General features: G+C 49.6%; 2 protein-coding genes across 12 annotated transcripts in view; one reads left to right on the top strand and one right to left on the bottom strand.

The window, feature by feature from the left end:
• Positions 1–6,634, top strand: part of LY9 (lymphocyte antigen 9) — a 28,421-nt gene extending 21,787 nt beyond the window's left edge. For 6 of the 9 annotated variants that reach the window (XM_042925050.1, XM_042925049.1, XM_042925055.1 and 3 more), the window contains one exon: positions 1,779–2,401. In XM_042925050.1, the coding sequence (XP_042780984.1) occupies positions 1,779–2,197 (419 nt within the window). In that variant the 3' untranslated portion in view covers positions 2,198–2,401. The other 3 variants (XM_042925051.1, XR_006198778.1, XM_042925053.1) reach the window with 3 other exon arrangements.
• A 2,843-nt stretch (positions 6,635–9,477) lies between these two features.
• The window catches only part of CD244 (CD244 molecule), a 29,884-nt gene continuing 21,832 nt past the window's right edge, over positions 9,478–17,529 (bottom strand). Inside the window, exons 6-9 of one of the 3 annotated variants that reach the window (XM_042925331.1) lie at positions 15,212–15,271; positions 12,717–12,779; positions 11,430–11,486; positions 9,478–10,336 (exon numbers count right to left, since the gene is read on the bottom strand). In XM_042925331.1, coding sequence (XP_042781265.1) covers positions 10,256–10,336; positions 11,430–11,486; positions 12,717–12,779; positions 15,212–15,271 — 261 coding nt within the window. In that variant the 3' untranslated portion in view covers positions 9,478–10,255. Of the gene's footprint in view, positions 10,337–11,429; positions 11,487–12,716; positions 12,780–15,211; positions 15,272–17,529 lie in introns of those variants that run through there. The other 2 variants (XM_042925332.1, XM_042925329.1) reach the window with 2 other exon arrangements.

Here is a 17,529-nt window from a genome sequence, read left to right as displayed (position 1 = left end):
AAGAGCATCACTGAGGAAGCAGTTTCCCAATTTCTGAAAAAGCTAAGGCATGCTTGCTTCAAACGAAATACAGCGCAACACCCCAACAGCACAAAGTGTGTGAAGGTGCACCTGTCCTGACAGGTGTTGGGGTGGTGAGCTGAGATGCCTGCATCTTACCTTCCCACCCCCGTTCCCATCCCTTGGTGTCCTCAATTACCACCTTGAACTCTAAGCTCTGGAGTTCTAAGGAATCCCCAAACTCTACCCACTCAAACAAATCCTGCTTTTAAAAACCCCTGGTAACCCCTCCCGGAGGAGATCCCCCCATGGAGATGTACTAAGAGGAGGGACTGGGTGGGAGGCCAGGGGCTCAAATAATCCAACAGTGCAGGCTTCTCTGAAGAAAAGTATAACCAAGAGAAAGGGGCCAAGAAACAGGACGGAGGCTAAGTGTGGAGCTTCCCACCAGCTACCTCCTCACAGCTGGCAGGGCAAACCCTGGTCTCCGCCAGCCTGTGCCCTCATTCCTTGGCACCCCGGGCACAGTAGGAGGAGTAAGGGAGTACTGGGGACACCACTGTCACCCCTGCCCTTCCGCCCTCCCCAGCGCCCCTTTCCTCCACTCCCATGGTCTGCTTCTTTAGCCTCTCCACCATCTCTCCAAAGCCTCTCCATCTTTTGTCACTGCCTAGGTTCATGCTGTCACCATTTTTTTTTGTTTTATTGAATAGGATTTTTTTTTTAAGTGAAAACTCATATAGTCACATGGTATACAATTAAATCTACCTCCAAATCCCAATCTCCTAGTCTCTCCAGCGGCCTTCATTGTTAGGATGTATTTCTAAATCCTTTCAGAGCCTTTTAACGCATTTACAGGCGTCAGATATATTTGTGCGTGTGTGCATGTGCGTGTGTGTGGTGGGTGCGTGGGTGGGTGCCCTTCATTTAATTACACATATGGAAGCAATCTGTAACATTTTTCTGAAACTTGCTTTTTGAATTTAACAGAATATCCTAGGAATATTAACATATGTATATGAAGACTGACTCCCATTTATTCCATCCTACGGATGTGCCTTAATTTATTTCACCAGACCTCATCACTAGACATTCCCATTCCTTGTTACTTCTTCCCTAAAATAGCGTACTAGTTTCCTAACTGGCCATTCCTTCTCCTTTCTATCCCTCCTCCTTCAAGAGCAGGTCTGGGGCACCTGGGTGGCTCAGTTGTTTAGGCATCTGACTCTTGATTTCGGCTCAGTTCATGATCTCACAGTTGTGAGATGGAGACCGCCATCGGGCTCCTGGTTGGGCAAGGAGCCTGCTTAAGATCCTTCCTCCCCTCTCTCCCTTTGCCTCTCCCCCACTCACTCACATGCCCATGTGCATTCTCTCTCTCTCTCTCTCTCTCTCTCTCTCTCTCTCTCTCAAGAAAAAAATAAAACAAAATAAAGAAGAGCAGGCATAATGACCTTTGTGTTTTCCCAGAGTACCCATCATGGCACTTAGGGTGGCTCACCCAATGGGGCCACTTCTGCTCCCCGAGAGTTGCTAAGTTGTCACACGTGAATGCTTGAAGGGAAGGAGGAAGGGAGAGTGGGATGGAACCCCCTAAGGGAAGACTGGAGAACAACCTCTCCTCCAGTTCTTAAGGCCTCACCCGGGGTAGAAGCAGAGTAGCTTGGCTCCTTCCACAAAACAAGAAAGAGGCGGGGGCGGCCATACTTCCTACCGACCCTGCACAATGTGTTCAAAACTCACCGCTGGCCACACACTGTGCAACATGCTCTCCCAAGGGTATGAAAAGCTGGACACTCTTCTCAAGACTGCCAAGCAACGGTCTAGGCCCCCCTCTGCCAGCAGCTCTGACAGCAGTGCAACAACCGAGGAGACGACAGACATGGTCAAGGCTGGAAGATGCCAGGAGGACACTGGACCTGACTCGGCTTCTGAGAGGCCAGCAGAGTACGATCTCGTCATGCTGAGGAATGCACCTGCACCTACGGCCCAAGACAACACGGTGTATGCGCAAGTATTCCTCAACTTGCAGGTGAGCCCTTTTGACCAGTACACCTTCCCTCCTCCTCCAGTTCTAACACCATCCAATGTCCTGGATGACTTAGTCCCCCCACACGGGGAGCCAGGACCAGCAGCACACGAGCGGACAAGTGTGGCTCTGCTCATGTTAACCAAACCTTGGGCTCCCTTGGAGTGAAGGAGCTCGTCCTCGGCTCCCAATCTTGGGCCATTCATAAGGGAGATGTCAAACAACCAGAAGCGCTGTACCCACCGCACTAAGACAGCCACCGCCCTCTGTGTGAAATCTGAACCTGGTGGGGTGTCCCCTCTCCTTAGGGGCTGAGAGTGACCCCCTGAAAAGCTCTCATCTGGTGAGTACAGATAGTCTGATGTTGATCTGTTACAGGGAAAGACCCTAGCTCCTCAGCAGAAAGAGGGTTTGGCCACAATCTACAGCTGTATCCAGACACCCCAGAAGGTGAGAACAATTTTCTCTGTATCCCGAGGCTCTTAAAGTAAGGAATTATTGTGCAGACCATTTTTTTTATTATTAGATTTTTTTTTAATATATGAAATTTATTGTCAAATTGGTTTCCATACAACACCCAGTGCTCATCCCAACAGGTGCCCTCCTCAATACCCATCACCCACCCTGCCCTCCCTCCCACCCCCCATCAACCCTCAGTTTGTTCTCAGTTTTTAACAGTCTCTTATGCTTTGGCTCTCTCCCACTCTAACCTCTTTTTTTTTTTTTTCCTTCCCCTCCCCCATGGGTTCCTGTTAAGTTTCTCAGGATCCACATAAGAGTGAAACCATATGGTATCTGTCTTTCTCTGTATGGCTTATTTCACTTAGCATCACACTCTCCAGTTCCATCCACGTTGCTACAAAAGGCCATATTTCATTCTTTCTCAGTGCCACGTAGTATTCCATTGTGTATATAAACCACAATTTCTTTATCCATTCATCAGTTGATGGACCTTTAGGCTCTTTCCATAATTTGGCTATAGTTGAGAGTGCTGCTATAAACATTGGGGTACAAGTGCCCCTGTGCATCAGTACTCCTGTATCCCTTGGATAAATTCCTAGCAGTGCTATTGCTGGGTCATAGGGTAGGTCTATTTTTAATTTTCTGAGGAACCTCCACACTGCTTTCCAGAGCGGCTTGTGCAGACCATTTTAACTGAAAGTCCTAGATTCCCATGGCAAAGGAGCTTAAGTCCTACCCACTGTCCACCCCCAGACACACTCCGTGGTCAATAGAGTTGCTTACACAAATGTTTCCGATTTATATCTGTTTGGCCAAAGGCTGAACATTTCTAATTGAATTAATAATATTTTATACTGATTATTCTTACCACTAACTAGCATAAGGGGCTGCAAACACAAATAGTGTATAATCTATGTATATTTCTAAATCTATTTCTTTTTTTTTTCCTTTTTCTATAGCTAATCTTTATTGCTTACGTTGTGCCAGGAATTGTGCTAAATGCTTCACAAGTTGTTGTTGTTGTTATTGTTGTTTTTAATGTTTCCTTATTTTTGAGAGGAGGAGAGAGAGAGAAAGAGAGAGAGCAAGCAGGAGAGGGATAGAGAGAGAGGGAGACAGAATCTGAATCAGCTCCAGGCTCTAAGCTGTCAGCACAGAGCCCAAGGTGGGGCTCGAACTCACGAACCGTGAGATCATGATCTGAGCTGAAGTCTCATGCTTCACCAACTAAGCCACCCACATGCCTCCTAAATCTATAGCTAACCCATCTCAATCCACCAAAATGGCAATTTCCCCAAATAATTAGAAATTAGCCAAGAGTCCAATGCCAAGATGTTTTGGAGAATGTGCCATTAACTACAACACATTGGTTTTATTGTGGTGTTAAAAGATCCCTTAATGGTAGAACTTACCATTAAATAATAATAATAACCCACTTTAACACGAAATTTTACAGTTTACAAAACATTGATATTCTCGCATGATCCTTAGGTCAGCTCTATAAATGTGCTGTCATCCTGAAGCCGAGATCCGGAGAAGTTAAATTTGCCTAAAGTCATACAGATAGTAGTTGGGCTTTATTAAAAACCACAAGGAGCTTTAAAATAATCCTGAGTGATCTTAAACAATTAACCTTGGCTTGAATCTAGCTTCCTGCTTCACTTTCACTTCCCTGAGAACATTGGGTTCATATATACTTTTGCTTTCAAATCTCCAGAATTCCCTGTTTTCCTCCTTGTTTTAACATGTCCAAACAAGATTTTTTTTCACGTGTATTTTATTTATTTTGAGAGAGAGAGAACGTGCAAGCAGGGGAGGAGCAGAGAGAGGGAGAGAGAGAACCCCAAGCAGGCTCCAAGCTCAGCGTGGAGCCCAACACGGGGCTCGATCTCACGACCCTGAGATCATGACCTGAGTCAAAACCAGGAGTCGGATGCCCCACTAACTGAGCTGCCCAGGTACCCCCAAAACAAGACTTTAAAAAAAGAAGAACCCTCAAAGCTCTTCAGTTATGCTACTTCCCTGTGATTGATGAATCAATCAATCAGTAGACATTTATTGAACACCTTTTGTTTGCCCAGAACTGGGCTGAGGGCTCTGGGGATTCAGATGTGCTTAAGGCACCATCCTTAACCTTGAAGACCTGTTGTCTTATTGGCTTTTGGTGGAGGAGTGGAGTCGCTTCAGTCACCTGCAGGGGCAAGGAAAAGACTCTACATTAGTTGGGCAGTTCCCAAGCGTTTTCCAGACATTGGAAGCGGAAGATACCACTGCACTGAGGTAGACAGGAAAGGCTCCACGAAAAAATTAATTTGAATTAGACCTTAAAAGATGGATAGAGGGGCGCCTGGGTGGCTCAGTCCGTTAAACATCCGACTTCAGCTCTGGTCACGATCTCGTGGTTCGTGGGTTTGAGCCCCAAATCGTGCTCTGTGCTGATAGTGCAGAACCTGCTTGGGATTCTCCCTCCCTCTCTCTCTCTCTGCCCCTCCCCCACTCGGGTACCCGCATGTACACTCTCTCTCTCTCTCTCTCTCTCTCTCTCTCTCTCTCTCTCTCTCAAATAAACTTGAAAAACTGGACAGAATTTGCTCAGTAAAAGTTTGTGCAGATGTGTAGCTCAGTTCAACCAGCATTGGCCTCCTGTCCTGTCTTGTGGGAACGTGGCCTATGCTGAGCCAGTAAGGGACGTCACCTATGGCCTTGAGGCCACACCTGTACTTTTCGCTGGATTCTCTCTGACCTGGCCCTCTGTGTTTGGGCCAACGCTGGTCAATCTTAAAGTCAGGGACGTCAGTCCCTGCTCTGAGTTTCAGAATGGCCTGGAGTCCCCACGTGTCCGGTCAGTGGTACGTGGGTCCCACCCCAGGGACTCCAGACCCCTGCAGCCACCCTCATCCACAGCCTAAGTGGAAAGCAATGCGTTTCCCCAGCCAAGGTCTTAACAGGATTTATCCCTTGCCTTCAGAATTTTGAGGACCCGTCCTGATTCCGGGTCCCCTAAGGCTCTCGTTGCCCACTTGGGCAGGAAATTCTCAAACTTATTTTCGGACCCAAGTCCCGGCACGACATCTCGAAGGTTTATGCCACCGTCAAGCTATTGCCGGCCCCCCGCCTCCCCTGCTCCCTGCATCTGCTCAGAGCCCTCCCTGAACAGTCTCCGACAAGGAGTCATCAGAACCCTGGGACCACGAAGGCCTACTGGTCTGGGCCATGACTTTGATCCATAATCTCTGCCACCCGAAATAGCTTGACATCTTTACATTCTCCAGCTGGGGCAGAGGCTGAGTTCATTAGACCACGGCTTCTTGAGAGCGAGGCCTTTTATTGTCATTTTGTAGCCCCTCACCCTGCAGCGCTAAACTGTCCTCTCTCTCCCTCACGGAGAGCCTAGCCAACTTCCCCTTAGGAGAGTCCCCATAAATGCCTGCCGTCAGCTCGATGGATTGTTCCATTGCTGGGCCAGTCCATATGATCCTACTTCTACACCATGGACCTGGCCTCGCCTCCCTCTCTCACCGGCACAGGGGTGAGGAAACCAGGGCCTCCCAGGCTTTATTAACCATATTCTTGTGTGTCTTTTGGCTCACAGGTGGTGGTGCCACCACAGCAGAATGATCTGGAGTCTCCTGAAACCCCTACCTATGAAAATTTGGACTGAAAAGAAAAGCAGCTGCTGCTTCCCTCCCTGTGGTCAGAGAGGGTTCTGGACTGCGTAGGGCCTGGCACTCTTCCAGACAGAGCACTTCGGAACTGCCTTCAGCGTCTCAGAGGTGCCTGGGTTTGACCCTCGCCCTTCCTTTCACCCTTGTAACTTCCCAAGCTCATGAACAGATCAGACACAGGCTCCTTCTGGGAGTCCCTGGCCTTCGAGAGGCCCCTGCTCCATCCATCTCCACGCAGGCTCAGTTTCCCCCCCTCAGTTCAGATGCACCACCTTAGAGCTTTGCCAAGGCTGGCCACATGTGGTTGAAAGGGCCCTGGACCTTCACCCCATCTTCTAAACAGGTGATAAAATGGATCCAACAGATATTCTCACTCATGGGCACGAAGATCTGTGTAAAATTATGTCCACTGCAGTATCTTTTAAAATAGAAGGACAGGGGCGCCTGGGTGGCTCAGTCGGTTAAGCGTCCGACTTCAGCTCAGGTCACGATCTCGCGGTCCGTGAGTTCGAGCCCCGCGTCGGACTCTGGGCTGATGGCTCAGAGCCTGGAGCCTGCTTCCGATTCTGTGTCTCCCTCTCTCTCTGCCCCTCCCCCGTTCATGCTTTGTCTCTCTCTGTCTCAAAAATAAATAAAACCTTAAAAAAAAAAATAAATAAATAAAATAAAATAAAATAAAATAAAATAAAATAAAATAAAATAGAAGGACAGAGGGGCACCTGCGTGGCTCAGTCGATTAAGTGGCCGACTTTGCTCAGGTCTCGCTGTTCATGAGTTCGAGACCCACGTCAGGCTCTGTGCTGGCAGCTCGGAGCCTGGAGCCTGCTTCCGATTCTGTGTCTCCCGCTCTCTCAGCCCCTCCTCCATTCATGCTCTGTCTCTGTCAAAAATAAACTTTAAAAAAGGGGCGCCTGGGTGGCTCAGTCGGTTGAGCGTCCGACTTCGGCTCAGGTCACGATCTCACAGTTTGGGGGTTCAAACCCCGCATCGGGCTCTGTGCTGACAGCTCAGAGCCTGGAGCCTGCTTGGGATTCTGTGTCTCCTGCTCTCTCTGCCCCTCCCCCACTTGTGCTCAGTCTCTCTCTGTCTCTCAAAAATAAATAATAATGTAAAAAAAATTGTTTTGATAAAAAAGTAAACTTAAAAAAATTGAATGAAAGAAGAGAAATAGCCTAAATGTCCATTTAGGAAGAATCTGGCTAAATGCCCAATGGCGTATCCAGGCAACAGCAAGCCCTGCCACTTTTGTAAAGAAAGTAAAGACCAGTGTGTGCTAATAAGGAATGAGCTCTAAGAACGGAAAGAACAGGGTCCAACACAGTATGTGTCACTTGCTACCAGTTGGATAAAGAAGAAATGTGTATTGGGGCACCGGGGTGGCTCAGTCGGTTAAGCAGTCGACTCTTGATTACAGCTCAGGTCATGATCTCATGGTTCGTGGGTTCGAGACCCACATCAGGCTCTACTCTGGCACCACAGTCTGTTTGGGATTCTCTCTCTTCCTCTCGCTCTCTCAAAAATAAATACATGTTAAAAAAAAAATAAAAACGAAGAAATGTAGATCTGTATGCTTATGTAGTCATGCAAAAGCTCTGAAAGAAAATAACAAAATAACTTATCAGGGGCTGCCTCTGGGGAGTGAACTAGGTTGTTGTTTTTACTGTATACTTTTTTGTACCTCGGATTTCTTTTTTTAATCATATGTGTGTATCATTCTTTGGATATCTTTTTTAAGGGCTTAAAATGCCCCTTCCACATAAACTTCCCATATTTACCCAAAGGAACTTCCCTCCTTATTGTCAGGTCCGGCTGCAGAACAGTCATAGTATGTCTCCTCTCCCCCAGACTGTAGCACAGCCTTATCCCCCTGTGAGTTGTTCTACCCTTGACTTGTATTCATGATACTATAGTGTACGTTTGTGTCACATGCACCTCGAAGCCCATTTTTTTTTAAATTTAAGTTTATTTTTGAGAGTGAGCGAGCACAAGCAGGGGAGGGGCAGAGAGAGAGAGGGAGACACAGAATCTGAAGCAGGCTCCAGGCTCTGAGCTGTCAGCACAGAGACCAACGCAGGTCTCGAACCCACCAACCACGAGATCGTGACCTGAGCTGAAGTCGGATGCTTAACTGACTGAGCCACCCAGGAATTTCAAAGCCCATTTATGTCCTTTAACGTTGGAATTCTGCTGTCATACTCTCCTGCACGTGGCCGTGGAGTCAGTAAATCTTCTGTGTCCTACAGTGGGTACCCCCCGGGGGCCAAGCAGTGCTCCATACACAGCAGGAGCTTAATTACTGCTTGTTCGCTGGCTGGTCGTTGCATGGATAATTATCCTTGTAAGGCATTATTTCAGAAGCTCAGTGAAGACACATAATATGATGATGTTGTACATTATTACACCCCAGAATACAGCGTCCCCAAAAGCCCTGGGCCCCTAGGGTCTCTTCTGCTGCTTAGATAAATCTGGCCAGCTCAACATCTACACGACTCAGGATGCATGAAAGGCCAAGTCAGTGGCGAATGTCTTTGGTGTTCATCTGAGCTGTTCCAACACCCGTCATTTCCGGCTCCTTCTGCTTCCAGACTCCTGACACTGCAACTCAGCTCCCAGTACGTGCCCCAGAACCCCCAGACTCCTTTTGCATATGTTTTCCTGGTTTTTAGCCCTGACACCTCCTCCAAAATGTGGTCTGTCCACATCTGTCTCCAGGAGGAAGCCAGCCAACCGGCCACACAGCCCCCAGGGGACAGGGACCAGGCAGGACCTGAGCAAGTGTGTACTGTGTGGCTCTCCCCCACGAGACTGAGTGGCCCCGGATCTGGGAATCCCGGGATCGTCTGCTCCAGTGTGAACAAGGCTGGGAGACCCCGATAGATTGCAAGGAGTCCAGACCCCTCTCCGTAGGAATGAAACACACATGTGTTTAGTGATGGGCGTAACTGCCCTTTGGCTACGACAGAGAGGAAAAGTACAGAATACGGAGGGGACGCATTCAGAAAAGAAATTTAGATTGCCTCCGAATAACAGCATAGTCTTCTATTAAATTCATATGTTACATACAGAGCGGGGTAATTGAAGAACCAGGCTCCACGTGCTGCCTTAGGGCGTCTGGTCTCTGAGTCGGACCTCTTCCCGTTCACCCTCACCCGTCTCCTGGGCTCAGCCAGAGTCTCAGGCCTGGGCGCCACAGCCTGGTGGAAGAGTCTGGCCCGAGGACGCTGGGAGCCCAGCAGAGTGCCTAGCTCGCAGCTGCTCGGCTGGCTGAGCCCTCCCTCCAGCAAGCGTCATGGAGAGCGCTCATCGGCACTCAGAACTTGAACAGAATACGGTCTCTAATTGTGAAGAAGCTAAGACAGATTTCTGAACATGTGTTTTTAATCAATAACGGGTTAATAATCACACATCATACCGCAGACAAAACTGGTCCCACGGCCCAGTTACCGGAACAGCGTGGACTCACGGTGATTTTTCCACTCTGAGATGGGTTTACTTTGTACCATCTACTCTCACTCCTGCCCTCTCCCTTGTGACCCAGCGGCCAGAGGTAAAGGTTTACTATGTGGCGGGGGAGTTTTTCCTCTGTATCTGAGGACAGCCTAGGTCCGGTCCCTTGGAGAACCTGCCGGCAGCTTACAGCTACTTAGTTCATCCTCGTGGGGTGGAGCTGTTTCTCTCCCCCTGAGTCACCATGATCTTTCCTTCCCCTTTGGAAGAGGGGCCTGGGGCAGGGGAGGGTCTAGCAATGTGGTCATCTCAGATTAAAGAAGAGGAGAAGATGAGGAACACGTTAGAAATCCAGGGGAAGGGATCTCGATGCTAATAATACAACACTCTGCATTTGCATAGCACCTGCTTTGCAGTCTTTCGCGAACTACCCAACCTCTCCGCCCAGTCTTGTCCAGTCTGTAAGTTGAGAGATATTATTTAACAGTCTTGGCTGAGAGAAATCATGTTAAAAACAAGATATAGACCCTGAACGAACTCCCGTATCCTCTCCAGACCAGGCACCGTTCTGTAGACTCATGTGGTATCGTCCACTGGGCTGAGTCCCAAAGCAGATACTGGGATGTGAGAGAAGGGGGACCCGCGGCAGCAACTACGAATATACAGAAAAGTTCTCCAGCTCCCTGCGGCTCAGTCGAGCAGGGTTCTGGGCTTTGAGCTGTCTCTTTCCAACCTGCGGGAGAGAAGAAGAACTTCAGACCCTCCCACAGGAGAGCCTCACAACACCCTTGTGAGGTATGAACTGTTACCCCCATTTTACAGATTAAGAAGGTGAAACTTGGGAGTCGTACCACAAATAACTCAGCCTCAACAACGAATATGAAGCAATGGAGGGGCTTGAACCCAGTTCCTCTGGCTCCAATCCTAGTGTCTTTTTTTTTAACCACACCACCGTTCTTCATGACCCCATCCTAGATTGCGTTGGCCCACTCAGGGTCCCCTACAACAGTGGGCTGTCCCCTGGGCTGTCCAGTTGGCGTTATTGTGGGGCTACAGCTGAAGTGCCAGGAATCCCAGCAGACACCCATCCGCCTTCTCCCTCACGACCACTGGCAACATCTTCCTTGGACCACGGGTGGAAGCTCTGGTGTACCGTGAGCCTAGTGGGTGGGAGTGCCCTCCATGCCTTCGTTTCTCTGAGTATACGTGGGAAGTACAATTATCTCTACCCCCATAGCATTCTGTGAAGATTAAATGAGATCATTGACTTGAAACCACTGTCGGGCTACAATATACCTAATACACCTCCGATATACCCTCAACTGTTGAGTCTCTGTTTTCCAGTCCTTAAAGCGGCCTGATGGGAATCCATCCAACTACCAGGATCAATGGTCACTTTACAGTGTCCGCCCCCAGCAGCAGCTTAAGATGACCTGTGTCCTAGAATGGTTCCCAATTACTTGCTAACTTTAGAAAATCGTTTAGATTTACTTTTCCTCCCTTCTCCACACTCCTGCCCTACACACCCTTGGAAAGGAGACGTGTCCAATGTGCAGCCCACAACTGGGGACTAGCCAGAGGACAGCCCTAATTTAAAACCCAAGCTCCCCAGTAGGAGTCCAACACCAACACATGATACAACCTTGAATTAGACCCTCACTTTCCTTCGACTTCAGATTCTTTGTCTCTAAAATGAAAATTTGGATTAGGGGATCCCTAAAACCTCTACGATTCTGGGACCCTATGCATGACTTTTTCACAAACGTACAACTTCCAGGCCATCCTGTGGGCACTAGACCCCTCCGGAAGGAGCTCCAGAATCTTACCTCTTCATAGATAGTATTATTGAGGGAAGAGCCGTGGTTCTTCTTCTTGGATTCAGACTGGAAATTCAGACAGTAAAGAGTACTTAACTTCAAGTTGGGAAATGTCCCACTCCTAACTGATGTGAGGCTCCAAAACAGACCTCTGAACCCACTTCCCACGCCCACGTACCCCTCAGGCCCGCACGTATACACATTCCCAGCACATACGCGCGTGTCTTCAGACAGACCTGATGCAAATACCACCTGTGACCATGCATCTCATCAACACGTAATATGCACACCCCCGCAGCGTAAGCAGTTCTAGAACACACGTGAGAACTAACCGTAACACATACCCTGACCCTGATCACGGTGAAACACTGGAAACATTGGAATTCAGAAGCACTTTCAGTAATACGTAGTCTCCCAAACAACACCAAGCATATGACCCTGGCGCCTGTGACCATCCATATGTCCACGTGTTACGGTGCAGAACTTAAATACAAATATCCCTTGAGGTGGAAGCCAAGTTGACTGAATGGCTTATTGGAAGGAGAGTGAATAAAAAAGCCTGAAAACCTGTTTGAAACCCTTCCCCCCATTTGACCCTGACCTGCATGTACTCAACACTTCCGCAGTTTGGCACATTCCCAACTTCCCATACTACCCACCATGTTAAGCTTGTGTCTTCATACTGTGACTCCAACCTCGGAAATGCCATTCTTCCAACCCCTCTCCCACCCAAGGTGAAAAGATGACCGTGGGCACCAGGTACACATAAGACCTGCGAGCTCAGCTTGGAGCAGGGTTCGAGAGGACCATGATGGGTTGCCTCAGCCTGGAGCCCCCCATCAGCAGATGACTGGCCAGAACCGTTTTCTGGTTCCCTGAAAGTCACCATTGCGTCTCTCTAGGTCCTGGCTGCTCCTCTGGCTCTGGGCTATATTCTCCCACCTTGGTAACCCCTCTGGTGTCTCTCTCCGCCATAGCCTCGGCTGACCTGCTAAGGACTCCATGGTCCCTGTGCACAAAGCACTGCCCTTCTGTCTCTGATTGTACTTGTCTCACAGAAACTCCTAGAGACACTCTTTTAATCCACTGTTCTCTTAGACTCCGACCTGTTCTTTTTCTCCAAATAGACTTCTAGTTAGCCCATTAACATTTAAGTAGAGCCCCTGAAACCGAGCAGCTCAGATACACACACAGCAGAAGACAACTCACAGGGAAGCACACACACCACACTCGGCAAACGCGCACCTGCCTGTGCACACGTGAAATACACAGCACCCCCTGTGGGAAAAGACTCACCTTCCGGGAAGGCTGTACCAATGCATACAAGGTATTTGCTTCTTGTGATGTGGAAGCAGAAGGCTAATGAGAAGACAAGAAAAGTATTTCAGAAGCATAGATCCAGGACAATCCTAGGGAGGGAGGTCACCTCTTCCACGCCTCCCCCCAGTTCTGCCCGGGCAGAGCTGAAAATGTTATTCAAAGGAGCCCTGGACTCCAAGAGGTCAGACAGCCTGGATGCTGGTCCTGCTGTGTCAGTAAACATAGCTGCTATCCGTTCAGCACTTACTGTGTACTGTAGGGTCCCCCAACCCTTATAATACACCCCTGTGATAGGAACGATCACCATTTGCCCCATTCGACAGATGAGGTTCCTAAAGGGAAAATGGCCCAAGTCAGACAGTATGTTCGCAGGAGAAGCAGAATTTAAACCCCAGACTCTCCACAGCGCTTTCCTCAGCCCCTCGAGTGCCTCCCTTTGGCAACATGCCTTCCTTCTTCTGCACCTGAACCAGGTGTCCTCAGAGGCAGGTAACCGTCTTCCTTCTAAGAACTCCAGAAGAACAGGCTCCTTCTCACTCACTCAACCTCTCAGTCTGGGATGAGCTCTTCCTTGCATATACTCAGACTCCTTTCGTGGGAATCCAATGTGGCTAAAGCCAGAAAACTGGCAGATATCTTACATCTCTCTTTAAGGCGCTTTGACTTGGACCCACTACCAGTGAATCCCATTATCTTATGGGGAGCAGGACGAGGAAACGCCCAGCTTGGGAATTCCAAAGTGGCCATGAGGGTTGAGCACCTCTCTCCCTCCTCCCCTCCCTTCTTCCTCCGCTCCCCTCTTCCTTCATTGTCCTCCCTTCCCCTCTACCCCATTCATTTTCTCTCTTCCTCCTCTCTTGATCTTTCTCTGAAGCCTGTCACCATCCCCCAAGGATTTTCTCTGCCCTGCAGCTTAGCCACCAAATTGGAGAGGTTGCTCCTTCCGGACTTAATTCTTTAAAAAATAAAAAATTAACGGCACTGGGGTGGCTCAGTCGGGTAAGCCTCTGACCCTCGATTTAGGCCCATGTCACGATCTCACGGTTTGTGGGTTTGTGCCCCGTATTGGGCTCCGTGCTGACAGTGGGAAGCCTGCTTGGGGTTTCCTCTCTCCCTCTCTCTCTGCCTCTCCCCTGCTCGTGCTCTCTCTCCCTCTTTCCCTCTCAAAATTAAAGAAACATTGTTTACAAAAAAGAGTTGCTTTTAATTTTTTTTAATTTTTAAAAATGGAAACTTAAAAATCTTTAAGCCATTTTTATCAGAGACTTTTCATCACTGCCACCTAGAGGCAGTGTCACCCTTGAAGGAGATACCCTGGCCTAGGTTGTAATGTCGTTTTAGTTGTCGAAATTAGAGGATGTTTCTCCAGTTTAGGGGCGAATGTCTGTAATCCCAGCATGTTAGAGGTGGGGAGGGGCAGGTGGAGTGGAGGCTCAGAAGCCCTTTAGCTCAGCTTTGCCACCACCCAAGTCTGTGGCCTGGGGCACGTTAGTTAACCTGTGTCTGTTTCCTCATCTGAGAAATGGAGGTTGTGTGAGACCTACTTCATGAGGCTGCTTTGTGAGATTCATTAAGGAAATAGACGTGGGGCGTCTGGGTGGCTCAGTCGGTTAAGCGTCTGACTCTTGAGCTCAGGTCACGATCTCACTGTTCACGAGTTCGAGCCCCATGTAAGGCTCTGCCCTCGCAGTGCAGAGACTGCTTGGGATTCTCTCTCTCTCTCCCTCCCTCTGCCCATCCTGGGCTCTCTCTCTGTCTCTCTCTCTCAAACTAAATAAAATAAACTTTAAAGGAGTGAAAATAGACATAGTGAGGACTTAATAAATGTTATCGTGAAGTCATAATAAAAGAGAACAATCCAGATCCATTCCTGAAAACACATATGATAAAGAGCAGAGATTTTCTGAAAAACTATAAGGGCCCCAAGTATTGGCAGTAGAAGGGAGGGAGAACAGAAGCTGGGTCCCCTGACGAGCTCCCTCTTCCTAGGCCCTTATCTGGGCCACGCCTGCTGCCAGGCATGGAGAGAGAAAGAATGCCTGCACCGGTCTTCCCCGCTCTGTTCAGCTCTGCCAAGGTACTTCAGAACCACATGGATCTTTCCACCAACTTAACGCAGACTCTAGGAGCACCAGGCTCTTATTTTGCCGTTCAAGAGTGAGAGCTTCCCTTGGGGCACCTGGGTGGCTCAGTCGGTTAAGCGTCCGACTTCGGCTCAGGTCACGATCTCGCGGTCCGTGAGTTCGAGCCCCGCGTCGGGCTCTGTGCTGACAGCTGGGAGCCTGGAGCCTGTTTTGGATTCTGTGTCTCCCTCTCTCTGACCCTCCCCCATTCATGCTCTGTCCCTCTCTGTCTCAAAAATAAATAAACGTTAAAAAAAAAAAATTTTTTTAAAAGAGTGCGAGCTTCCGAAAGGCATCAGGAAGCCCCATAGACAGGTATGGAATGGATTCGAGAAAACAGAGCCGTACCTGGGACTGGATCATGGAGTAGATGGTGCTCCCTTCTCCAGGGGAACTCGGCTTCTGCTCCTGCACAAGAAATTGTAAAAGGGGGGTGGGGGAAGGGCCTGGGTAGCTCCGTCTATTGAGCGTCTGACTTCCGATTTTGGCTCGGGTCATCATTTCACAGTTCGCGAGATCGAGCCCAGCGTCAGGCTCCACACTGATGGCACAGAGCCTGCAGGGAATTCTCTCTCTCCCTCTCTTTCTGCCCCTCCCCCGCCTGCTCTCTCCCTCTCTCTCTCTCTCTCTCAAAATAAGTAAACATTAAAAAAAAAGAAAGAAAGAAAAGAGCACCTGGGTGGCTCAGTCAGTTAAATGTCCGACTTCAGCTCAGGTCATGATCTCACGGCTCATGGGTTCGAGACCCGCGTCGGGCTCTGTGCTGACAGCTCGGAGCCTGGAGCCTGCTTCAGATTCCGTGTCTCCCTCTCCCTCTGCCTCTCCCCCCATCTCTCTCTCAAAAATAAACAAACATTACCAAAAAAAATTTTTTAAAGAGGGTCTCCTGGAAGGAGGTGGTCATTAATCACCCCAGGATGGGGAAAAACAGTAGAAAAAGCAACTCACACTGGAGTCATTAAGTGTCACGTGCAAGGAACCACCCAGGCATGAAGGGATCCCACCGAGTGACCCTGTCCAAGGGGTCTCCTGCCACTTGCTTTACTTCGGTAACTTAGAAACTTGCGTTTGCCACATAACCATCGATAACGGGCTGAGCTCTGAGTAGGGCTGAGATCTGAGCCTTACGTCAGGGCCTTCACATTCAGAGGTTTTCACTGTTTCGAAGCCCCCTCTCTAGATCCAGCCTCAGCAGCTAGTCTGCCCTTGGCCTCCAGCCAGCGCCTGGGCAGCTACAGAGCTGGATGAAGTCCTGGACACAAGGCCAAAGGCACGGGCCTTTTCCTGTTCTCTTCCTGCCCACAGGAGACGGGGCTGAAGGTGTCTTGTGCTGCCCACTCCTGAGTACATATTTCCAGTTGGGCTCTGATGAGGAAGTGAGAGGAGGCCAGCAGGGCTCGTTGGACAAGGAAGAAGCTAAGAGCAAAAAAAAAGTAGCCGTCTTGGAGGGCTAAAGAGTTGTGGGCATCTGGCAAGAAACAGGAGCTTCCTCTTTTTCTTTTCTGCCCAGACCTGAGGAAAGTGTCTGCAGAGAGGTCAGAAGCAAGCCCCAGAGGAAGATCACATGAACTTGAGATTTAGGCCTGCAGACAGAACCCTGGAGCCAGGAGGGAAAAGCCAGCAAGGGAGGAGTTCCCAGAGGGAGGCGCTCCTGAGTCAGAAGCAGAGAAACAAGCCTGAGTCCCCCACGAGGTTTCTTATACTCTAAATAGATTTCCTCTGGGGGTGCCTGGGTGGCTCAGTTGGTTAAGCGGCCGAGTTCGAGTTCGGCTCAGGTCATGATCTTGCGGGTCTGTGAGTTCGAGCCCCGCGTCGGGCTCTGTGCTGACAGCTCGGAGCCTGGAACCTGCTTTGGATTCTGTGTCTCCCTCTCTCTCTGACCCTCCCCTGCTCACGCTCTATCTCTGTCAAAAATAAATAAAACATTAAAAAAAAAAATTTTTTTAATAGATTTCCTCTGTTCTCCTTCAAAGACCTAACTGAAAGGAGAGGCAATTTGTCATGAGCATGGGCTTCAGTGACTGCAGTTAGATACACTTGCCCTCAGGAATTTGTCCCAGCAAATGGTAGTGATGGGGGGAAAAAAGACCCCTTTGTGTTTCTTACCCCGTTATTCCACTGCTGAGCAAGGAAACGGGGGCGGGGGTAGCTGCCCCGATTCGTGGTTCCCCCCGAGCCCAGACCTGAGGGAAGTGGCTTCTCTGTTCTACAAGGCCTCACGCAGAGGAGCCCAGCCCCTGTGACTTCCTGCCTTGCCCTCTCAGGCTGAGCTCCAGGAATGGGGATAGGAAGAGGGCCTTCCTCCCCCCGGCCCACCCTGCCCACTGGGCAGTTCGGTTAGGCACTGCCTTTCCCCCAGGTCTGTCACCACTTCCTGCCCTGGCCAGGGGCAGAGCGGTGGGGGGCACCCTGCACCGTTCTGCAGTTCCCTTCTTCGCTACACCCCCCGGGGACCAGGCGGAGTTGGCCCCTGCCTGCCGAGGCTGGCTGGAGAAGTTCCCAAGGAGGCCACGCCGGCTTCGCGGCTTCGTGCTAACCTAGCTCCCTTCTCTAGCACCTCAGCCGGACTCAGGCCTCTTCCCAAAATGCCGTGAACGCAGACCACGGGGCCAGCTACAACGCTCTTACGCTTTGGCTGGTCGGCCTGGCATCCTCCGCAGCCTGGG

The sequence above is a fragment of the Panthera leo genome, chromosome F3 (genome assembly GCF_018350215.1).
Source record: "Panthera leo isolate Ple1 chromosome F3, P.leo_Ple1_pat1.1, whole genome shotgun sequence".
In the NCBI taxonomy this organism is placed as follows: domain Eukaryota; kingdom Metazoa; phylum Chordata; class Mammalia; order Carnivora; family Felidae; genus Panthera; species Panthera leo.
This window is presented reverse-complemented; position numbering and strand designations above follow the sequence as displayed.